The sequence below is a fragment of the Cryptomeria japonica genome, chromosome 9, assembly GCF_030272615.1.
Source record: "Cryptomeria japonica chromosome 9, Sugi_1.0, whole genome shotgun sequence".
Lineage (NCBI taxonomy): Eukaryota > Viridiplantae > Streptophyta > Pinopsida > Cupressales > Cupressaceae > Cryptomeria > Cryptomeria japonica.
The window spans coordinates 515,556,660-515,582,912 of record NC_081413.1 but is presented as its reverse complement, the minus strand read 5'-3'; the positions used below and the strand labels follow the sequence as shown (position 1 = coordinate 515,582,912).

Sequence of the window (26,253 nt, the reverse complement as noted above, 5' to 3'; positions counted from 1 at the left end):
ACCATGTGAGCAAGGAATGCTTTCGTGACAAAGGGAGTAGCTAAGAAGATGTGCTTCTATTGATATTTGAGGATCTTGGTTATATTGGTTCAGAGGGAGTGGACCATGTCAAGATGGTTTCTCTAGTGATCAGTCAAAGGACCATGATTCATGAGATTAAGTCCCATTTATGTAGGCTGGAAGGCCTTTATGCTGACTTCTAGGTCATGATATTCCTGAATAGATGAATACTTGGTGAGCTTGGAATACACCAAGAGTGATGCAGACTCCAACCTTGTATTTCATGAAAGGTCAAAGCATGTGGAGATCAAGTATCACTATGTTAGAGACATGGTGGAAAGGTATGCTATTCACTAATGTATTCTCCTTTTCAAAAGATGTATTAAAGTGTAAACTCTTGTGATTGCATTTCTCTTTGAGAGAGACTTAAGGTGAAAGCCCTTATCTACACCCTCTGATATGGTTCACGATGGATGTCATGTGTGTGATGCCATGACAAACATCACGTGAGGGAGTCCGTGATGATTTTCTTGTACTTGTGTGTTTACCCTCTGGATGAGCCATGGTGAATATCATCATGAGGTGACGATCTCACAATGATGAACACTTGTACATCTCACCATTATTGTGAGGTGACGATCTTACAATAATGGTTGATATCACGTGAGGTGATATTTATGAATAAACCATAATGATGGATGTCACATGAGGTGATATCTATGGATATGCCATAATGGTTGATATCACATGGGGTGATATCTATGGATTGCCATAATGGTTCATATCACATGGGGTGATATCTATGGACAAATCATAATGGTGGATATCACATGAAGAAATATCTATGGATATGCCATAATGATTGATATCTCATAAGGTGATATCTATGGATATGCCATAATGGTGGATATCATGTGAAGTGATATCTATGGATAAGCCATAATGGTGGATATTACTTGAGGAGATCTCTATGGTGGATATCATGTGAGGTGATATCCATGGATAAGCCATAATGGTGGACATCACATGAGGTGATGTCTATGGATATGCCATACTGTTTGTTATCACAGTGAGGTGATACCTTTGTGACTCAGATCTTGAGCAGATTACCTCCCTAGCTAAGAGGGAGTGTTGAAGAATAGCGTCAGTTAGTAATCTGATCTGACTGAGTCATCTAAACAACTTAGGTTAATAAGTAATATACATTGCACTTGAATCGACTATTATATGATTCGATTCTCTTGGACAATTAACATATATAGATTAATATATTAATCAATTTAATGTAATGCATATTACATATGAATCGATTCATATATTAATTGATTCTATGTAATGTCAAAGTATAAATCGATCCCTTGTTATTCCATGTTAACTAATCTATCTTTGACATGTTAACACTTGAACGGATGCAATGATTAAACGGTTTGTTATTAACTTGCTGTTAGACGTATTTGTTGTCTAATTGATCTTGGAGGGTCGTGATGATTAGGAAGAGATGTAATGACTAAGGAAGTCGTGTTGTTTGAATTAGATATAATGCTACGTATATCTATTCAATCTCTTCCTTCACCTCGATATCGATCAACAGCAGAAGATAGCATCATTAAATATAGTCTGCATTCAATATATCAGAATCATACAATATTATTAGCAGATCGAACTCCTTGTTCTGCATACATTATATCTCCTATCAATCTGCATTATATCAGTTACAGTTAGAGCAAATTCTATCATTGTGAAGTGATCACACTGTTCAGCAGATCACCATTAACAAAGCAAATTGAACCTAGGGTTTGAACCAAGTTGAATCTCTTTTAGAGGGCAATCTTGACAACTGTCAGATAACTTTGAAATTATAAATCTGATCACCAAATTTAACACACATTCCAAACAATATGAGGGGTGAACCCCTAGATATCCTTCATGTTCTGATTCATATAGATTGTTGTGAGTAGAAAATGAATATTTCCATGGTGTAAGAATACATTGCAGGTGCATGCTTGAGCTTGTTGTGTGTGAAGACATGGCTCTTTCTTGCCCTAGAAGCTGTAATGTCCCCTTGTTGAAATAGGATTTATTAATATTGAAATAAGATTTATTAATAAATTAAGATAAAAAATAAAATATAATATAATTAAAATTTAATTAAGTTTAATGAATGGTCATAGGGTATGAAATGAAGAGTTGTGACTCCCTCAAACAGGAGGTATAAAGGGGAGATCATTTCAGTTGAGAAGGGGATCCAAGTATCGTTCATCCAAACAATACTAAAGGAAGAAAGAATGGAGATTAGGAATCAAAGAATGATTAATAGAAAAGAACGAGAAGAAATAAAGAAGTTAATATTTCAAATGGGCAAAAATTATGAGAGGTTGTACTCTTTTATAGGGTGGAAATTGTGAAAGGTTGTGACTCTTGCAAAGGGCAGACATAATGAAGAGGTGTGACTTCTCCCTCACAATGGAAGATATAAAGGGAAGAAGGTCTCATTTGAGGGGGGGAAGGGGTCTGGGGGGGCCAAGAAAGGGAGCTGTTGACTAAATTCTTGTCAACCTTAACCCTGTTGAAATCCGATCTAAGACCAATCTTCACTAGCTAAAACACTAAAAAAAAAAAAAACCTCCTGAGAGCCCTAAAACCCTAAGCCCTAGGGGTTTTATGCCCTTACAATTCTATTCAGGCTTTGAAATTCTATTCTTATGTTGACCGGCTCAAGCGGTCAAATCACTTAAGGTCTACCGGCTGGAGGGTTCCTTTTTCATGGCAAGACCGGCCCCTTTAACCCGCTACCAACTAGCGGAGTTCTTGACAACGCAATGAGCAACAGGTTTCCGCGCCATTCCGCATGCAATTTCAAAAGTTCAACGGGACCCTACGGGGTAACAACAACAAAGAAGATATGGATTCCCCGCCATCTCGCAGGCAATTTCCAAGGGCCAACGGAACTTTGCGGGGTAACAAAACACAGTGAGGCACATGTTTCCCCGCCATCCTGCACCGAACGAAGCATAGCTAGATGACCACGCGGGGTAACAAATACACATGGAGATTATTGCTCCCCGCCATCCCGTGTGGTAAGACCAATGCGGTGGTCACACAGGGTAAGAAGGTGGGACCAGCCCACCACGTGGCATACGTACGGTCGTGGATCTTCACTTACATGGGCCGATCAACGGCCATATTTTAAAACTTCATTGAGCCCTTTGGAGGGCTATGTAGCACAATCTAAGGCATCTATCTGCGCGCGACAGGGAAGACTGAGCAGCTCAGATTCAAAATCACGAGCGCAATAAAATTCAAATGGCTGCCCAGAGTGGTTGTCGATTTTAATGGTTGACAATCAGTTCTGTCTCGTTGGCAGCCCAGATCTGATCGGATTATGGCCCAAACACCGGGGATTTTTGCCATTACTCCGAACATGGCCCTGCAACTCCATTGCAGACGGCACCTACGGCTCTTCAATGCGAATGAAGACTTTTGCTCTGCAAGTGCTTTCCAGATGCCTCGTACGCAGGGACTTTCTCCCTTTGCAGGGATTTTGCTTCTTCCCAGTAGGGGAAGATATTTTCAGAGATGTTGTATGCATGCCATCAGATCAATCGATCAGATCTTCCTTCTTCTGATAATTTGTAGCCTAACCCTAGCGAGTTAGGGTTTCTTAACTGTAGCTCAATCTGAGTTATGCTTGAACTACAAAGACAATTTTGTAACCCTTTTTAGGGATCTTCTTTCTTTCTTTTGCAGAAAACTTATGTTTCTCTGTATTTGTAAATTTGTCTTGCCTTTACATGAATTAAATTTACCTATTTTGCCTTCATTCGGTTCTCACAATTTGTGTAACTTGTTTACTTTGTTGTTCGGATGCATTCTAATTTGTTTTCCTTAGCATAGGTGATTGTGTTGATCCCTTTGTAAATGTCATCTGTGGACTGAATCAGTTCCTCTTGCCATCTTGCAAGAATTCCAACCTTCACTCTTTCTTAGGAGACTAATCAAAATAGGATTTTGTGCATACCTTTGGGTTGTTCTATTGATGTTTTGTGCAGCTATAGGTAGGGAAGATCACGTTTCAATCTAGGTGCAAACCTTTTCCATTTCAAGCATTCCTTCTTCCCCTTTTCCCCCTCAAAATCAATAGATTAGGATTTATTTTGTGTTGGGTTAGACAAACACCTACATCAGATTGATAAGGAAGTCGGCCTTCTCCGGAGACTCGGCCTCACATTATGCAAGGTCCCACACTTGGAGGTTGTCTCAATGTGTCACAGAGTTTATGAGCTTGAGAGTTCATCAAGGGTGCACACTTTTGTGACAACGGGAGTTATATCAGATCTACACATTCAGATCTGTACATTAAAGTAATATTGGATCATCAAGAGAGATCAATTAGAAATCTGAATAAATGAATAATATTCAGCATACAATCCCGGTGCATTATATAAGTGTTTGGGTCTGATGCATAATGCATAGACCATAATATTACTGATTTGCTATTATGTCATCCATGTAGAAATGGATGTAATTAACATATTATTGTTAATATATATTTATATATTATTATCATTACTATATATATGAATAATTAATGATGATGAAGGCTCCTTTAAAGCTTATATCCAATTAGTCATCTCATTTTGGACGGGAGACATGGTACATACAAAGGATTTCAAGTATCTAGGAAGCTACGTTGGTAGAGACACCCCCAGTGGGGCTAGGAGGCCGGAAGAAGATTGTCATCTCGTGCTCTTGGGCTGGGTGGAAAGGCTCGAGGCGCCTCGTATGGTCTCCCAACCGGTGCTCCAAAATGACAATGGGCTGTTAGGCAGAACCTTAAAGGAATTCCACGTGTATATTATAATAATGAGGATAATGTCCCTAACCCTACTAGGAATGATCGATTTTATATCTAACATGATTGAGCAGTCTCAATTGGGATCTAATTGGTAAATGATATCTCTATTTCATTCCTTATTTTACTTGGGATTGTGATTTTAGCGCAAAAACAAGGGCATTGGAAAAGGGGGACATTATAGAAGCTTTGAATGGATTGGGTGATAGTCGAATAAGGAACTCTAAGCTTACTTGTGCTGGAGATTTTCCCTCTCAAGGTTTCTCCAAGGCATATGGTATGTTCTAGTCATTGTGTTATGAACCTTTGTACTTGAATTTTCTATTGTGCATTCTATATGTTGTTGATGATAAAATGACCAAGGTAATTGTCATTATCAAGGTAGCATAGCACTTCAAAGACTCCCAAGCAATCATGACCCATCACATTTGCCAATGTCATTTCCATAGTTTTCAAAAAAAAAAGTGGTTCTATTTCTGATGTTCTTTTATGCATACTTACCTTTTTGACTTATGTTTACAATTTGGGACCAAAAAATAGAGTGTAGGTAGAGATAGCAATTTTTTTTAGCATTAGGGCATTAGAGGATGTTCTTATAAATTATGGACTATGCCCTAAAATGGTGGGCCATATTTTATGGCAGAGAATCCTACCACTTCAGAACCGGCCATCTATTTTTGCATAAACCCTCTTGGGTATATAGAATATTTTACTTAATCCCATACATATTTTAATGATTAGCATTTTTACATTGTATTATATCTAATTTAATATATATGCACTGCATTTGACATGAAATAGAAAAATTGAATTTTTTCTTTATTTTTATAAATAGTACCCATTTTTTAGCTTTTTTCCATATTAAATCTGAGAAATTGATTTCCATTTACAATTTTTCCATGTCAAGTAAAATGAAAATCAAGGTTGCCAGGAGACCAAAACTGGTACTGGTACAAGATACTGGTACCGGTACCGGTACATCTATTTTTGAAAAATAGGAGACGGGTAATTGGAGGCGCCAAATTTTTTTAACATAACTCAATAATTTATTATTAATTTTGTGGATTTTTATAATAGTAATACTAATATAGTTTAATTTCATAATTTTATAATCCACAATTATTATCATAGATCTATTGATTCTATACAGATATGAGATATCTGATAAGTACAAAATAAATTATAAAAAAAAATTATTTTATTTTATTTACAACTAAATACCATTATTTTATTTTATAAGAAAAATAAAAAATACAAACATAGACTATGTTATCGACTTTATATGTTTTGTGCCTTCCTCCTGCGACGTCGCGTCTTCCAAAAACCTGAAAAAAAACCCTTGCACGGTGTTATCTTCCTCATCCGTCGCATTTTCAGTCATCCCCAACCTATTTTTTTTGTTTCACGAAGTTTTGCATTTTAGTTTTTTTTACATTTTTGGCATAAACGTGTGGAAACGTCCCCCTGCCACCTCTGCTTGCGTCTTCAAGATGGGAGATGCATCCCAGGGGATTGGAGATACATCTCCCTGCAACCTTGATGAAAATCTACTATGGCTATAATCTGCAATATACGAGTTGAAAACAATGTGTTGAAAGTGTGTTGCAAGGTTGGCACTAAGAAATCTGTATCTTAATAACCGCTAGGAGTGCACCTCCGATAGTTTACTGATCAGCAACACATACTACTTTTTTGCATGCCTTCTACTTGCTGCCACATACCCAAGCAACCTTGGTCTATTTATCTCTTTGTACAAGTGATTCATATATTATAATTCATTCAAAAGATCGGCTTGGACTTATCCACTAAGGACTCTAGACTCTCACGTAAAGGGTTTGCATTTTGGGTGGAACAATATTGGATTCTGGATGTATCTTCCCAGCAAGTATAAATGCTCTCGTGGATTCATTACTTTTTACTTATTATTCTAACTAGGATGGTACATTTATTTCAACCTGCTTGATCACCAGAGACCACATCTTCAACACCACCAATCCAAATTGAGCCCTGGGGCCCAAAATGTTAAACAAATTTATAGATCACTCTTGTTTTACTGCAATTTTTTTTCTAGGTAGTTTTCTTCTAACTGCTTTACATTGTCTGCTAGCTAAATTATTTGAGCAACAAGTCTCTTAAATCTACTGTTTAATTAACTTTCCTCCTGTTTATCAAAGACGTATGGTTGATGGTACTTCATATTTTACTTACATATTTGCTTGTTAAATGATTGTTGTCTATTGTTCACTGCTGGACTAGGTTTACAGAGTCTTCCCTATAGAAGAGAATTAACTCACTCTATCCTCAAAGGAACATCACAGCTTGTATCCAAGCTTCTACATCTTTGAACAAATACATAAAACTTTTGCTCGCATAGAATATGTTGAGGATCATGGAATAACAAAGTTACCAATCCGCAAGCTTAGGAGGTTGGGTCCCAAGCCAGTTCAAACCCGGATTGCAGTCTGGATCTGGTGCATTGTGGGTCTAGACAGGGTTCCAACCAAAGTCTATGGGTCCAACCTAGATGGACCTGGGCAAACCCAACCCGTATTTGGACATGTCAAACCCAGAAACAGTAAATTTGGCGTTTATATAATTTATTTTCTATTTTTTCAAAAAGGTTTATTTGTCCCCCTAACCCTAATCTATGACATTCAAAACTCTAAAAGGCAAAACCAAACCCATTTTTTATATTGTGAATGAAAAACAAAAAGAAATTCCTCCATTGCCAAAATTATTTTCTTGCTTGCCATTGCACAAATAGAGTTGAAGATTGATCATTGAATGCTCCAAGCTGCTTTGTGAATGAAAAACAAAAAGAAATTCCTCCATTGCCAAAATTATTTTCTTGCTTGCCATTGCACAAATAGAGTTGAAGATTGATCATTGAATGCTCCAAGCTGCTTGTGCAATTCCTACACATTTGCAAGTGTTCATTTGTTGTCAACGAGATCATAAAAGAAGATTTCTTCGAAAGAGGTAGGTTTTTTGAATTTTTGGTTTTTTTTCATTTTTACAAATGAACTCTCTTGTTTTGTTTTGAAGTGGTTTGTTTTCATTCTTCTAGGTATCTATATACATGCTTATTTTGTTAAAAGGAATTAACTATTAAGTTGTTTTATATATTTTTGTTTTCAAATTTCATCTATTCCAATTCTTCAAATGTGTTGCTTGTTGAACTTGTTGTCTTAGGTATTACAATAGCAACTGTTTCTAGCTACATGAACCAACCCTGCTTCAAAACAGACCCAAACTCTCCCCTTTGAAAATTGAGAGGTGAAATTAGTAGAGGGCTCCTTGAAGCCCATAAGTGATTCATGGATCGAAACAGCGGTGTCCATTGTTTCTAATGGACCGAAAGATGCCAAAAATCGGCCATTGATCAATGTTATTGCAATGTCCCCTAAAGGGACAACGTTTTTGAGAGCAGTGGATTGTGAAGGAGAGGTAAGGATGGTGCATTTATTGCTAACATTCTTTGTCAAACCATTAAGGAAGTGGGCCCTTAAAATGTTCTGCAAGTTATAACAGACAATGCCAAAAATTGTAGGGCTGTTGGGTTATTGGTTGAGGAACGTTTATTCACACATTTTTTGTACACCTTGTGTTGTCCACTCCCTCAACCTAATGCTACAAAGAATTGGCACCAAAATTGATTGGATCAAACAAGTGTATGATGAGGCCAAAGAGATCCAAATGTTTGTCGCCAACCACCATATGTCAGAAGACATATTTAGAACATTCTCAAAATTGGAGCTGCTAAAGATAAGTTACATAATTAAATGTTTCACTTTAGTAACTTTTTAATTTTAATTTTTGAAAATTTTATTTTATTCTTTTGATTTTCAAGCAAGTTGTTGAGACTCGTTTTGCCTACAACACAATTGTGGTAAGATGACTTGTGAAGGTTCATGAGGCACTTTCTAACACGGTAATCAGCCCAAATTGGTCCATACGGAGGCAATCTACCAATACAGGGGCAAAGAAGGTTAAGCAAATGATCCTAGAAGACATTTGGTGGAATTATGAGTATCTCCTCAATTTCACTAAGCCCATATTGAGCATGATCCATTATACTAACATGGATATGCCTTGTTTGGGTGAGGTATAAGATGGTATTGACTCAATGATTGAGAAGATGAAAATCATCATAAAGCAAAAGAGCAAGATCTTGAAGAAAAAAATTCTTCAAAGAACTACATCAAATCATTGTAGAGAGATGGAACAAAATGACCACTCCATTGCATCTTCTTGCCTTTGCATTGAGTCCCAAATATTATAGTTCTAAACTCCTTTTTGTGCCATAAGAGTTGCCCCATATAGAGATATTGAAGTTGCTCAAGGGTACAAGATAGCACTTCACAAACTCTTCCCTGATCATGACATGTGGGATGTAATGAGGACTGAATTCATGGTTTTTGCATGCTCCAATAGCTATGGTCTTGATGCTCTTCAAGACAAGTATATGGTCGATGCTCATATTTAGTGGTACTTCCATGGCAAAACATACACACACCTACAACCTCTTGCAATCAAAATTTTATCAAAAGTTTTTAAAAAATATATAATTTATCTTGTAAGTTTCATAATTTTGTAACTCTTAACTCTCTGGTTTTGTCTTAAGGTCACTAGTTCATCTCCATCTGAGAGGAATTGGAGCACATAATCTTCAATCCACTCAATAAAGCACAATAGACTACACTCAAAAAAGGTAGAGGACTTGTATATCTGCATTCAAACTTGCAGCTCCTTACACATAAACAAAGTGGCTACAAAGGAAGGGGAGACAAAGAAGTGGGATATCGAGCCAGAGCGTGTAGACTTGGATGCTTCCACTGCCCACTTTGCTGCACTTGATCTTGATGATGACTATGAGGCACCCAGTGAGCTTGAGAGTGTTGATGCCAATGCTAGTGGTAATGTCAATCCTAGTGGTGGCACTATTTGTGGTTCTTCTAATTTGCCACAACATAGATCATCTAATATCATGATGATGATGACGATATTTTTGATGACCCATATGATATTTGATAAATGATGGCTGATTGTAGACACTTGAAATTATTATTTTTTAACTCTGAAGTTTAATATATATCATGAATTTTGAGTTTGACTAATATTTGACTATTAATAAAGTAGTGTATTTTGCTATATTATTTGACTATTAATATGATAGTGTATTTTGAACTTAATTACTGCTGCAAATATGTATATATTTCTGATTTTTATATGTTTTTGTATAGATGAACCCAACCGCCAAAAAAAATTTGACCAAACCCACGAACCAAACCTTCAAATCTGAACCCAAGCCAGTAACTTAGCAGAACAAGATAATACAATGTATTATGCTGGAAACAGGGACCTTGATCATGAAATTCATACTTTGTGTCTTCCAATTCATTTCCTAATGCTTCAAGCACCTTGTGGCATACAACAGTGGCACAAGAACACAGCATTAACAATCCAGCTGTCAGCATATCATTCGATTGTATTTTAATGTTTCCTTTAATTTGAGAAGAGTTCACAAGGCAGAATCAGCCAATCAGAGGGATGAGCATGCTAAGAAACCTGCCATAACTTCTATCCTTGGCATCCAATGGCCAATGCTATGGTTTCACTGTTTCGAAGGAGATGTAACATAACTTGGTAAGATGTCCTCGTAAAAAGTGGAAGAACTGGAAAATCACAATACAAGAACCCCAGCACTGCCAAGTAGTTTGATATAAAAAAACATGTGTCCTTTTTATAGCAGTGAAGAGTTGTGTGAATGTTAAGTTGGCAAAACATTATCTTATTGATGTCGACATCAAATGCATTCCCCTTGAGCTTATCACAAATGTATTTTAGAATTGAAAGAATGTAACTTAAACCTTTCTTTTCTGATATACATATTGTTCTGATGTTAAATAAGCAAATTTGCATTGCCTATTTCAAAGGTCTCAATATATTCATTCTATGTTGGCAATTTGTCAGAGAAACAGTGCTCTATAAGTAAATAAATAGAGTATAAAGATGGTGTTGAATCTAGCTTCCATAGACAAACTCACAAAAGTACTGCTTGCATATGGTTAAGAAAAAACTAAACAATCTGCAAAAGGGTACATCATGTTGTGTGATTTCTATTTGCTAGAATAATAAGAAGGCCAAGCTTCATGATATTTTGGTTTGGGATAACAGATCAACTTGGGTATATTGATACAACTTTAGTAACCCACAACCAGAATGAATGTAAAAGTTGTCTCAGAAATAATAAACTTTAATTATTTCTAAACAAAGATTGAGGAAGCATCATTGCCTTCTTCAGAAAATTCTATTGGTTTGTCATACAGAGTCTAGAGGATTTTAAATTTATTGCTCGACAAAATTTGCTGTAGTATTACTATATAGTTCTTTACAAATTGAAAATGTATATATGCTACTGTACTAGCATTGGATTCAAAACATTATTTTGCAATCTTTTAGCAGAAGACAAATTTTATCTTGCCAAGCATTTTAGAGTGCTTATTCTTCAAAGAATTTTATCATAATTAATCACAAAACTTATCTTGTAAAGCATTTTAGAAGTGCTTCTTATATTGATATTATTGAAGAGACATTTATCATAATTAATCTATGTACCCCAGAGATGCATTCCTTATATTTTTTGATCGATAGAAAGATTTGGGGACATGGGAAAGGGTAAAAAACAATGCTCCTGCCATTCCCAACTCTCAAAAATTTAAGGAAACATTTTTGAGACAGGAAAAAATAAATCAGAAATGGGAGGAAGTGTTAGGGGACAGCTATGGCCCAGGCTTGTACTCACACTAAGGAATATCACATAGTGGTGCTGGTAATAAAGATTCCGAAACAATGGGCAATGCATAAAAATGAAGGATGTGTATTGCATACAATTCAGGAAACTGTAAGAAAAAAGCACATGGAAGACAGAAGCTGTCCAAAGATGTGATTTGGTGGGACTGTGGAGTCATGTTAGACCATCCCACCTTTCCAATAGTGGAGTACATGTCAAGTTCAAATAATGAAAAACATCTCACAATCCAGCTCATAAGATTTATTCAAAATTTGTATTTGATGCTAATTGTCAAAATGCTATTTTCTCTAGCATTTAAAAACCATCTATAAAATACACACCATATACTTTATATATATACATATATACTTTGTGTGTGTGTATATATATATGTACACAGTGTGTACACACACACACATTTATACACTCTCATGCGCATAGATATTTTTATTTGTACTCACTCTCACATACTCACAAACGCTTTGACATTTTAATTATTATTTATAATTTTATGCACATTTCTTTTTCATTTTTATTTTTTTTCTTTTATTATTATTATTTTTATTTCATCTTCTGTTTGTATTTGTTTATATACACTCGTATTCACAATCTCACACACACACAATTATATATATATATATATATATCATAGTTCCAAGACTCTGACTCGGCTCTGACTCGGCAAGGATGACTCGGCTCGTGACTCAACTCGGACTCGGCAACGACTCGGCAAAATAAGAAAACCCTTGAAATGTCACCCTAAAGCTAAGTGAACACAAACCATCAAGAATGCTGCTCCAAATGTGGCGCTCAGATCTGCCCCAAGGGCTGTTACGAATTAGGGTTAAAGAAAAACCTAGACAATGAAGAAATCGCCTTCTAAAATGCCAAATTGCTCCTCTCAAGTGAGCGCTCCAATTAGGGCAATGCCTAATGCAAAATAAACATCAAAATGCCTCCAATGGAATGAAAATATATACTTTTGACTGCACTTTTTTAAGTGACGCCGGCCAAGTCACGACCCTCGGACTCGGCGAGTCAGGGAGTGACTCGCTGACTCGGCGAGTCAGGCGAGTCACGCCCCCTGACCCATCCAAGCCCGGGTCAGGGTCACCGTGACCCGGCAGGGGTCACCCGGCCCGTTGACTCGCGTGACTCACCGCGAGTCACGGAACTCTGATATATATATAGGTGTGTGTGTGTCTTTATTAGGTGTTAGTATTGTTTCTCTATCTATTTTTTTGTTTGTATTTGGTTCTTTAATTATTTTTATTGTTTTTTGGTTTATGGGTCTTTTTTAATCTTTTCTTTCCTCACCTTGAACTATGCCCCCCCCCCTCTCCTCTGGTCTTTTTATTCAGTCTTGGTCTGCAATCTATCATTTTTCTCCCAGTTGTTCTTCTCATCCTAATGATGGTTCACGGAGTGTGACCTGAAACGTTGATGCAAAAGTTTTCACACAGTTTAATCCAGAAATCTTGCATAATATCAACATGGACTGTGGAAATACAATGAATTTGATACACACCATTTCTCAAAATGGTTTTCTACCCTTCCCTACCATGTGATTTTATTTCCATTAATGCTATACATCTATGTCACAAGGTTTGAGTTCAAGTTCATGGTCATCAACAATAAAATTCGAATGAAGTTCAGTCAGGGAAAAAAGTTTGAAAAAAAAATCATGATTAAGTTCACCTTATATAAATTTGATTTTTTTAAATATAAGTAATAAATCCAAAAAAATGGAACAATATTATGTTAAATTTGAAACAATTATAATAAATTAAAAATATTATAGCATAAATATATTTAAAATTTAATTTAAATATTATTAATAAATAAATAATAAATATATTATACTTAAAATCTAATTTAAATATATTAATAAAAACAAAATTAAATTAAAAAATGACATGATTTAAACTATAAAATATAAAAAAGTTATTTAAAAAAAACAAAACTTAAAAAATAAAAGGCCTCTTTGTGAAAAAGCCCTAAAAAAGCCAACCTAATAGAGGGATGAGCTCAAGAGTTTCGTGTGCACCTGGGGTGAGGGTAAGGGACCATAGGAGGAGCCGAGAGGGAAAGAACGCTAATGGAGGGGATCATTCAAGAGAATGTGATGCCGGGGAAGGAATAGATGGGTAGAACCGATCAAAAGTGACAAGACCGGATGAGTGCAAAGAGGCAGGTAGCTATTCTTTACTACTACCAATTCAAGCCTGCCTAGTTCCTCAAATGAATGCCTCTAATCTCTATTTGATGGTCAACTACTACCTCACTTCCCCTCTGCACCTTGTTTCAAAGCTCGAGCTGGTCCACCCATTCCTATGACCAACAATTCGACAAGGCAAAGCTTTCACTTATAGGGTTTTGTAATTTATGGAGGCAAGACAGTAGTTTTGTTAACGTTCATCCACCATCATCATCCAGAGCTCTGTATATGGATAGCTTTTTAAAATATATCTTATTAAAAAAACTATGCCCTCTACCTATACAAATCTAGAGAAAAATTCAACAATTTTTTATCACGTTTTGAAGTCTGCCAAATTTCAAACTTCATGGCTGAAATTTAGCAAATCTTGTGACATAGTTATGCATTAAAGTAGCAGATTTTTGAGGTTAAAAATTATGTATATTTAGTGGTCATAGTGGATTGAAACTTATACATGATTTTATTTTTAATAGTAAATTGTTTCTTACTGGATAAATAAAGTGTTAGAAATATAGTATTCATTTTATGTAGCCAATTTTAATTTTAATTTTAATTTAGATTAGTTTTAGTTGTTGAAATTTTGTAGTTGGAACTTGTAACTATTGAGCACTTGCTGTAATTTTTATATAATATAATGCAAATTGACAATCAAAGCAATGAAATTTTGCTAATTTGTGTGTCGATCTTGTGTGAAATCTCAATTCAGCTCTAATGTTATGTAATAATGTTCTATAATGTATATGCTGAATACCTTGCCATATGAATATTTGAAATTTCCTATATTTCTAAAACTTCCCAATTTGTTTAATTGCGTCTCGAAAAAACATTCCCCCATCCCCTGCCATCCTGTACCGAAAACTTGGTGGATCATTGTAATTAATACATATGCAAGTTTAACTTAATTCATATCTAATTTCCTAAATGAAAATGTTTCTTGAATGCATGTATGGATAAATATTGACTTAATAATGTTAAGCCTGTGTGTTACTTGATGTCTTGAATTTTATTTCTTCATGGACCATGCACCATGTGGTCATTTTTTGCAACATTTGAGTTCTAAAGTGAAATGTGGGACCATGCATTATCTTTTCATTAATATAAATGCAACATAAGGGCAAAACTACAATGACAACAAACTGGAGTGATGATAGAAATTAGGTAATGAAACTCAACCATGTCCCCCAATAAATCCTATGACCACCTGATGATGGAGAATTTTCTAATGAATAAATATGCCAAACTGAATAGTGAAAGTGCACAAACAGTTGGTAAGTTCGCAGAAAACCTGAGATAAAAGTTGATCCAATCCGCCAGATGGCTGGCACATTGACTCCAGAAATGCTGATGACCTGCCCCATACATTGTTTCCATAGCATCCCATTAAGCCAGGCCCATCTATTTCAGATAAAATAAATAAATCCTCAGTTCATTGATCACATTCATCATAAATTACGAATGTCAGCTTTTTTAATTACATAGGAAATTTATGTATTGATAAAAAAGTAGTGAATTGTTAAAAATTCTAGGTTAGAAAAAAATAAAACATAACTTCGCAAAGCCCTTACAAGGTGAATACACAAAAGAGAAACTTGAGTGCTCAATTATGTCCACTATGAAAGCAAGGAGTGATCTTTTGGGCCTAAAAGTAGGCATAAAACTGCAATGCATAAGAGTAACATGTGCACAGAAAATAGGATATCAGATGAGCATCCAGCAAAATTTAGACTTGATGGCCACTTGTAGCATTGACAGCTGCTTTGTTTCCTGAGTCCTCTACTATTCTCTGCAGGGTGACATAGAGGACTCCAGTTTGTGGGAATTCCAAGTGATATAATCTTTTCGAGCTAGCAAGTTCCTCATTTGAGTGCAGGCATTCATGGAGTAATCAGCTGTTTGTTATGCCACCTTGATGGCATTTCTACCCAAGGACCTTGGCAAGCCTCCTTTTGTTCCTTTTGTCTGAAGATGGTTGCTATATAACTTTTGTCCAATTGTGGACATTTTGTATCTCAATGGGTTTAAACACTCAAGCTGATGCTTCATAGAGTTTTAAAGGACTGCTCGATTCCCTGACCTATAAATAGTGTGGATATTCAACTAATTAACTGACCAAAACAAATCTTATCTAATTTAATAGTGTTTTCACTTAATTAAGTTGCTAATCCTTATATAAAAGTCCAGAAAAAAAGTCATTGTGTCTTAAATTTGTAGAGTGCAAACACACATAAAGGGAGAATACATCAGCCAACTTGAGAGAACGAACCAGTATAAAATGGAGTAGTCTACACAGCTTTTGGCCTAGAGAAACATAAAATGATTAAAAAAAAAACCTGAAAGGTGAGGGATCTGAAAAAAAAAACCTGAAAGGTGAGGGATCTCCTTCTCATGCCACTATCTCCTTTCTGGTTTACAAAGGCTTATAGCCTTATCAAGGCCTTCACAAACATCTTACACATTCAAGAGTATTCCATAACATCTATACAGCACTACTACTCTCTACCCTTCCCGGCTACATTTCAACTTCAATAAAATAGCTTGATTGAAGTAACTGCGTACAATCGAAACAATTACAACTGAAAAGAATTCCCTTATAATGCGTCCTATGAGGCCTAAAATATCTCATATGTTACAAGACATCTTTAAGTTGGAAGTCACCAAAAACTAGCAAGTATTGAATGTTCCGCTATATTGCTAGTTTGTGACCTAAGATGAGAGCTTCATACTAAACAAGGTTATTAGTGCAAGAAAACCAATTCTAAATGCTTAAGGGATGAGATCAGCTTGTGATGTAAGGAACACGATACCTACCCCCAAGCCATGAGTGGTGGAGGAGTCATCAAAGTAAAATTTCCATTCAGGTGACTCACCAAGAGATATAATTGACTCATCTAGAAATCGATTATGCAAAAGTTGTTTATCTAATAGTGGTGCTTCCACCAACTAATCAGCAATTACTTGTCCTTTGATAGCTTTCTCATTTAAATATTTGATGTCAAACTCACTGATCAACATGAACCATTTCACTATTCTTCCTATGAGAGTTGATTTTGATAGTAGATACTTAAGATGATCAACTTTGGCAAGGATTTTTGTCCTATTGTTAAGCATGTAGAGCCCTAATTTATGAGAAACAGAGACAACAGCTAATTATGCCTTCTCAAGAGGTGTATAATTGAGTTTGTTGTCAGTTGTAACAGTGGGAGTAAACCTTAGCCAACTATGATCAAATATGTAATTAGCCTTTCGGCTTTACATATTTGTATGGGCCGTTTAATATAATCGCTTTGATAATAAAGTATTTTATTAATAAGTGGGCCGACTGGGAAAGACCGCCACCCTTGAGGAAAGATGTATGGATTTGAATAGAGCTGACCCATTGGTGAAGAGTCACCCATGTATGGGTATAAACAAGATCGGTTCCCTCTCCACAATTATTCGAAGGAGAACACACAGCAGTGTGATAACACACATGGTATCAGACTGCTTTAAATCTTGGGATGTGATATTGTGTCTGAGAAGTTTTTAGTGTGAAATATGCGAGTATTCCTATTAGAACTCATGCCTTTGGGAAATATATAGTTTGGTAAGTCCTTGCTGGTGTTGAATGCGGTGGTTCATTAGATCGCAGCCTTTTGGTGGGCCGATTAAAGGTGGTTTCGAAGCCCCTGCGTTCTCTCCATATAACCGTTCAGCATTGTAGGGTCAATTTATACACATCAAGGCCAATCTGGTGCAGAACTAAGATTTGATGAAGACCTTGTCAACACGCTGTGTTTCCTCAAATTTATGAAGTTTAATTATCTGATATCCTTGCCAATAGTCTTGAGATATCTCTTTTCAATTGTTTCAACGTCCAAGAGCTGCACAGGAGGCCGATCTAGTGTGTATTGCCACGACTTGCTGTAGATTGTGTAATTGAGTCTAAAGTGGTGCTGAATCGTGCCATCACATAGACAGTGTGCAGATCAAGTTGTGCTAAAATAGGCTCGTCTACGCAGTATTGAATGAGTGATTGTGACACAGAGACGGACTGACTTATGAGCTAGCTTGCTAGAGTCCATGCCTTTGGAGAATGTAAAGCGCGGGCATGTGAGCCGATCAATAAATTGCCATTAGAGAAGAGAGACAGCTAGAGAATTTCTTTGTGCTGGGCAGCAGTTCATGTTTTTTTTAGGGTTCTGGAGATTTTCGGGCCTGCAACCTGAAGGTTTTTTTTGCAGATTGAAAATTTTCCTAGGGTTTCTACAATTTTCGACTAGGGTTGACCCTTCAATTCAAGTCAAAATTTTATTTTGGTTGCAGATTCTTGGTGGGTTTTTCGAGACCTCAACTGGGTCATCGTAAAATTTGTCAAGGTGCATCGTTTTCCGTGCCTCAATTTTTGAGCCTTCGGATCTGCATACTGATTTCAGATTCTTGGTGGATTTTTCGAGAGCTTTTTTGGGTTGGTCTCAGATTTTTCTGGGTACCTCATTTTTCGTGCCTCAAATTTTGTGCCAGCGAATTTGCCTTGGAATTTAAAAACAGTCCACAATTTCTGCTAATTCTATGGACGTTGGGAATTTTGGTGTTTTCTGGGCACCATTTATGCTGTTTTAAGTTTGCAGAAATTTTTTAATTTCTGGGTTTCTTCCAAACCTCGAAATTCGTGCCAAAATTCTCCTCCAAGGTTTCAGATTTTTTGTGCAGCTGCTTCTATTCTGATTTTTGAATCAGATTCTTCTGTCTCATGCCTTGATCAGATTGATTTAGGCCAGACCTCGTCCTATAGGTCCCAGGGTTTTCACATTTTTTTTCCTCAAAAATTGTGCGCAGGGTTTAGAATTTTTTCCTTAAAAATGATTATCTATCATCAGCAATGCTTGCGTGGGTTTTCTGATTTTTCGCCATAAAAAATCATGGGAGGGCATTTGCTTGATTTTTTTTCTCAAAAATCAGGGTTTTACCACATGATGTCTGGTATTTTACCACGTGAAGTTGTCTAGTGTTTTCCTGCATGATGTCTGATGTTTTACCACGTGATGTTTGGTGTATTACCCATGTGGTGTTTTGGGTCTTGCCAAGCGAAGTTTCAGGGTTTTGTTCGATTTTTTCCACAAAAATCGTTTCAAGGGTTTTTACCATTTTGTTCCACAGAAATGATGATTTGTATCTTCAGTTTTGGAGGGTTTGCCGATTTTTCCTCAAAATCATGGTTTCAGGTTTTAGTTTGGTTACCCAACGTCGAGATGGATGGATTATGGTATTCTTGGTCATTAACACTTTTTAGATCCAGGGAGGGTCTCCACTGCAGCAGAGTGTTCTTTTCATTTGTGATCAAAAGACCTGCAATGTCTTCTGTAGGGTAGTTAGTAGATAGAATGACCATTAAGGGAGGGTATTAGAATATTTAATTATATTTTAGTCACCTATATTTAGTTCCATGTTTAATGGTCATTTAGCTTTTTAGTTAATTAGCTTTTAAGCTTTATTTATCATTTAGCTTTTTCTTTTTAGTTAATTAGCTTTCAAGCTTTTATTTAGCGTTTAGCTTTTTAGTAGTTCACTTTAAATGACTTGTTCTTAATTTAGAACGTCGTCCTTGTAATCTCTTTATATACGTTTGTATATTGTTGAATAAATCATCCGATTATTGAATCATTCATGTTGAGAGACTCCATGACAACATCACTTGTGTTTGTTCACCCTCTAGGAGTAGCCATGGTGACCGTCATGATGAGATGACGACATCACGTTGAGAGACTCCGTGATGGGCACTTGTGTACATATTCATTTCTATTCATGGGAGTAGCCATGATGGATGTCATCACGTTGAGTGCCTCCGTGATGAACTCTGTTTCACCCTCTGGGAGTAGCCATGGTGAATGTCATTTCATGACTTAGATATCAGGAAGGATTCCTCCCTAGCTAAGAGGGAGTGTTCTCGATTGTAACGGCGGGAGTAATCCTTAGCCGACTATGATCAAATATGTAATTAGCCTCTCGGCTTTACATATTTGTATGGGCCGTTTAATATAATCACTTTGTTAATAAAGTATTTTATTATTAAGTGGGCCGACTTGGAAAGACCGCCACCCTTGAGGAAAGACGTGTGGGTTTGAATAGAACCAACCCATTGGTGAAGAGTCACCCACGTATGGGTATAAACAAGATCGGTTCCCTCTCCAGAATTATTCGAAGGAGAACACACAGTAGTGTGATAACACACAGCAGATTGATTACACATACAGCACATCGAAGAAATAACAGAGTTCACATGCTACTAAAGCTCTGCTGGGAAAATAAACAGCTTTATATTCCTTGACTATCATGTTGAGCCCAGAGGGCCCCTGAGGTGAACTGAATTACTGAGATGTATTGTAGAAAAGGTTTTCCCTAGAGTAGGTGAAACTAACAAAGGTGGATTTGAAAAATATTGTCTAAGTTGTTCAAAAACCTGCTTACATTTTTCATCCCAATGATGACTAGATCTTTCTTCAATAAATGTGAAAACGATTGACATTTAACAGCGAGCTATGAGATGAATCTTCTAATTGCTTGAAGCTTTCCCTGTAAAATACAAAGTTATTTGAAATTTCAAGAAGAAGTTTATGATGACCTTGACTTTTGCAAGATCAAATTCAATAACTCATGTAAATACATTGCCAACAATTTTCCTAATGTGATACCAGTAATTGGATTGCAGCAAACCTTATATTCTCTCAATATTTCAAAAATCCATCATAAAATGGCAAGATAGCCTACTCTAGGTTTCAATTTACCCAATATGTCACCAAGTAATCCTTGACAATATCATGAAGCATGTCATTGAATTTAACAGTCATGTCTCTTAGATAAGTTGCATAGTCATTTATTTAAGCCAGAAGGCATGCCTTGGCAACAAAAAGTCCCCCAAAGTGTAGTGAATGTTGTTTTATGTTGATCTTTGGCTCCAATTTTAATCTAGTTATATCTTGAAAAATTGTCCATAAGAGACGTGACAGCATTGCATTGCCTTCTATTAGGTTGACAATCATTTCAATATCGAGTGAAGGAATATCATCTTTAGGACATGCCTCATTGATGTCACAAAATTCAGTACAGACTAATGTTTGTGGGTTTTTTTCTGACAAAAATGATATTGGAAATCCACTCAAACTAGTCCATAGGTCAAATAAACTTAACCTCTAGAAGTGTTTGTAATCCTTTTTTAAGAAGGGTCACCTTAGGATGCATTTTTATTAGTCTCTATTTAACTAGTTTAGCATCCGGCACAACAAGGTATGCACCACAAGAAATGGATCTAATCTAAGCTAATCAGTATAGGACCAAGCAAAGATGTCTGAAGATTCTTTAATAGGGTAATAAAAATGCACTGAATAATTTGCAAGCATATCAAAACCAGCTATGTAGTAGCTACAACAAGCACATTAAATACAGAGAATTTGAAACTGGTGATCTCATGCTCAATAAAAATCAACAGAACACAAATTTGAGCTTACTGAGAAAGTAAAGGCAAATTTGAGCCTAATTTGCTAGGCCTATACGTCATCATTCTTAAATTTGGATCAGAAGCATACAAGTTGGTGACACTAGATGGACATGAGCTTAATGACCCCATGAACATCATGCATCTCAAATGCCTTCATACCAAAAAAATAAAGAGAAAAACATTGGTCTGATAGTGAAAACCATTCTTCTTGCGCCTTGGGCAAGTACCTTGATGAAAAGTTGTTCTCAAGCATCATAAGTAAATTTATTACCTAAAAATACCCTTCACTTGGGAGCAAGTTCATCCCATAAATCCTTTGCAATTTACTAGTCATCTCTCATCAACATTCCATCATATCCATCCTCATTTCCCAGCTCCATGGAAATTTTTTTGAAGCATGCTTTCTAGACATCTTGAATCTTGACATGTCAACTCTTCTTTGGTAACCACTTCAACATAACAAATTGGGGACCCATCATCCTTGAAGAATACATCCCAAAATCCCTCGCAACCATCCCATCCATTCCACCCACCATCGTCAATTCACACATCAACAATGCACAAAACATTAGAGAACAAATGAATTGAAAAGAAGTTTTCTATTTTTAAAAGATGAAGACATGTTACATCTTGCTTAGTGTTTTTAGGTATGAAATGGATTGAGATGCATGAAATTCATGGGTCATTAAGCTCCTATCCATTTAGCATGGCTAACTTGCATGCACATAATCCACTATTAGCGATAATGACATACAGACCTAACCAATTAGGCGCAAATTTACCTTTCCTTTCTCACTCCTGATTAGTGTTTCATTGATTGTCAAGGACTAGAAAGTGAAGGTGAAAATAGTTGGTTTGGTGTTCTTCAAATGCACAATCTAAGGTTATGCTGGTTTACAACAAGGAGGTTGATATATCTTCAACTACCTCTCTTAATTATTCTAAATTTCAACATGTGCATCCACAATATGTAGATTCAACTAAGTTGTACACTCTTTGGCAACTCTATGCATAATGTCCTCGACTCACTACCAATCATCACTCCTCAAGGTGTTTCGAATGATCCTAGTGGAGCATCATGTACCAACTTCATCATTGCACTCAACATTTCTCAATGCGCACAATGTAGCACTCACTTATCTCCAGACAACACTATTCACACAACTTTGCACGCAACCATGCAGCATTGCCTGTGCCCATAGTGTGGCCCTACACAAGGCTACACATGCTTGTGCCAAGTCAGACCATACATGCACAACACATGGAACATCCACATATTATGCTACCATACATGCACAACATGTGGCATCTTCTGCACCAAAAGTCATGACAATACAAATAGCACCATACACATCTAGCAACATCCAAGTCACATGATATAACAATACAACTAGTACACTATCGGTTTGACACTTGGTGTTGTGTCACCCACCTGCACCACACACCATATGCATTAGACATTTGTCAACATCTACATGAAGCCTAGCTAACAACTTAATTATTCTATTGTGTATAAACATCTACAATATACATCCTGTATACGTAGATGGAAATCCATAGATTCACATCTAAACCCTTTTTACATTTCCCTTGTTCTTTTTGACTAGAAATTGCCTGAGACACGGAGTTACAGTCCTGATTGGAATACCTACTCAGTGAGTGACTGTATAAATGCTTTTTGACAGTTGATACGGTCTGATTTGGGCACTCTTTCTGAGGTGGAGTGATATATCTATTTCCTTTGGGCAAAGCAGATGATCTTTGGCAGTGATATGATACAGGTTCAGGGCATGTTGCTCTTAGGTAGTAGTATGATACAGGTTCAGGGCTTCTTGGCATTGGGATCACAGCAAATGGACAGTGGGTTTTCAGTTTCTTTGCACTGGAAATGCATCTTTCTTTCAGAGATTTGCATGATAAGTAAATTTGAGTCACCTGATCAGAACAGAAGCAGCTGATTTGCAGCATTGATTTTGTTTGGTAATGTAATGCTATTTTGAGACAATGTCTCTGATATTGTAAATTGTATTGTACCTTCTGCTCTATTCTTGGTAATCTATTATCAATTCAAAAAAGAAGTTTCCAACGAAGGAGGCTAAGTCCAGCAGGCCAAAAGCTAATGGTAAGGTTAAGCGATTGTCACAATGACCCAAGTTCAAGGTCACCAAACATGTTGTGCCTGTTAATATGGCTGTGTTTGAATGGACCACCCCAGGATGATGCTCGCCACTGGGTGTTTTCAAACAAGCCCATCAGACGTGGCTTCAAAGAATAAATGTGCCATCAGATATGGCTTCTATGAATATATGTGATTTGAGTTTCACTATACATTCTCTTGCATTAAAAGAGCATTCCCTTGTATTAAAGATAAATTCCCTCATCCATCCCTGATAAAAGGTAGTAAGGTAAAAGTATTTCACAAGCACCGATGTAGACTAAGGAGATATCTGAATGCATATGCCTACCAATGGTCATCCAGATAGATTAGTCAATCATCAATAGAGATGGCCTGCACCTTGCCTCAGTCCTGCACTACTTTCATCGGAAGATGTGCTTTCTCCAGTAGCCCAATTTCCTTCACTGTTGAAGGTTAAGAAAGGCCATGGCCACCCCTCAAAGAAGGATGCTGCATTCTGCGAAGCATAGTAGGAGGCTGCTCTTATGACCATGATGTCTACAACATCACAACAGGAGCTGACTGCTCTAGACCAAAAGGGCATTCCCTCACTTTTGCAGATTCAAGAAGACAAGCTGCAGGGCACTTACCTTCTCTGGGTCTTTTTGTTTTGTATGTTTCTTATTTAAACAATGCACCCTCGAGAAGTTAAGATAGTAAACCTGTAATTACTCTATTCTGGCATAAACTAAGACTTGAATACTAGAACTTCATATTGGATAGTTTACGCATGCAAAAAAGGATTCCTTTGTTTAATGTCTGTTAATCACAATTCTAACACTGGATGTTTAACCAGGCATTCTTGGCACCAGTTGCCATGTGCATACAATTTTAAATAGTACATATCATTATTCATTGTTCTTGTTTTGGCCTCAACCTCAATTGGTATTTCATGTGGGTGTCTCAATGCCAACTTCTATTGGTTTAGGGGAAAAAACTGGAAAAGGTCCATTTCCTAGTATTAATTGATATCGAAGTGAAAGTTACAAACTTACAATTACCTGTATAAATATATTAATAATTATAGAATCTGGATAATCTGATTAGCTCTTGGTGGCTGCAAAGAGAGAGCAAAACACAAAGGAGACAAAGCTTGGCTTGAGGGCAATGGCAAAGTTATATCACAAAGAAAACAAGCTTGAATTGATGGCAATGATAGAGTGAAATCGCCAAGGGTTTGGCTTGAGAGCAATGATTGGGTAACATCCCGAAAAAGACAAAGTTGGCATGGGGACGAGGCAGATTGACATCGTAAAAAACAACCACCTTGGCTCAAGGGTAAGAACAAAGTAATAACCCAAAGAAAACAAGCTTGGGTAGAGGGCAGCATCGTATCGCAAAACAGGCAACCATGGCTAAAGGCTAAGAACAAAGTGATATCCCAAATGAAAAAAGCTCGGTTTGAGCGCACCTAAGTGATATAAGAAGCCAAGCTTGGTTTGAGGGCAACGAGGGAGCAATGCCACAAAGAAGGCATAGTTTCTACGTACAGATAGCACCATATACCAAATGGAGATGTAAGATGGACAGTGCTTGGGTTAATAAAACCTTTCATGAATATAAGTCTCACAGAAGCTTTTTTTTTTCCCAAGCAATTAAAAACTCTAGATCCATTTAATGATCCCTATTAAAAAAATCTCATTGTCGCACCCATTCATCTATCATTTCCATCGTTTACTCGTTCCATTTAAATTCAATGCAATGCCAAACTCAAATCAAACCAAAAAAAACAGAGAAAATATCAAAATGCGGCAAAGAAATGGGCACAAATTAACGAATTTGAAATAAATGAGCAATGTTTAACAAAACTGCAATCTATGTAACCAATATGTTGAAGAAAAAATGAGCAAATTTAGCGGCAATATGTTTGGTAAAAAGAGCACCTGTTCTGTTAAACGGAGTAGCCGAAGACTGAACGAACGACGATGATGACGACAGGAACCTGTGGCAATACTGGGCGCCGCCAGATCCTGGAACAGCTGCGCGCTGTTTAAGCAGAGCTAGGGTTTCTAGATGGGTTGCTGCCCGTCTCCACATTCTGCCTCCTTTTTTAATCTCTCCTGACGAAATCATCAAATTGGAAAACAAAATCGAGGAGAAAAAAACGCTGTACTCAATAAACTTGAAGGTGTTGTATATAATAACAAGTGAAGAGAAAAAAATAGTGAATAAAGCTTACGAATTCAGAGGGGATCCAAATTGTTGAAGGATTTTCTCGTTTTGCAAAAGCGCGATAAAAACTCCTCTCGCAGAAGGCAGAGTCTATGCAGCAGCATACGGCATGTTCTTATAGTGCATTCTCTGTTATCATCAGCTCCATTCTCATCGTGCTGGTTATGTTGTCTTGTTTTAAAATAGAAATTAAAAAAAATTAAAATTATTAAATGAAATGTAAATTAAAAGAGTATATACTTGAAAAAAATTATAAAAATTTGAAATCATAAAGATGAAATCTAAATTAAAAGAATATAATACTTTTTTAAAAAATAACTTTTTAGAAGAAATCTCACCCAATTTTATTAAATGTGCATTTTGATATTTAATTGAGTTATGATTTATCTATGAGATAATACATATAGAATGAATTTTATTAAACATTAAAATATAAATGATAACTCTGATTTCTAAAATACAACAATTGGACTTAACTTCTATTAGATTTTTCATTTGAGAAACAAGAAAAAATATTTAAGACTTAAAACTTTCATGATCCATGACCCAAGGTAGATATTTAAAGATGAAA

General features: G+C 36.4%; 1 protein-coding gene across 1 annotated transcript in view; it reads right to left on the bottom strand.

Moving 5' to 3' along the window:
• LOC131066929 (large ribosomal subunit protein uL14mz) overlaps positions 1–25,845 on the bottom strand; it is a 29,810-nt gene extending 3,965 nt beyond the window's left edge. Inside the window, exons 1-3 of the mRNA XM_058001826.2 lie at positions 25,690–25,845; positions 25,394–25,570; positions 15,149–15,258 (exon numbers count right to left, since the gene is read on the bottom strand). Coding sequence (XP_057857809.1) covers positions 15,149–15,258; positions 25,394–25,547 — 264 coding nt within the window. The 5' untranslated portion in view covers positions 25,548–25,570; positions 25,690–25,845. The remainder of the gene's footprint in view (positions 1–15,148; positions 15,259–25,393; positions 25,571–25,689) is intronic.
• Positions 25,846–26,253: the final 408 nt, after the last annotated feature.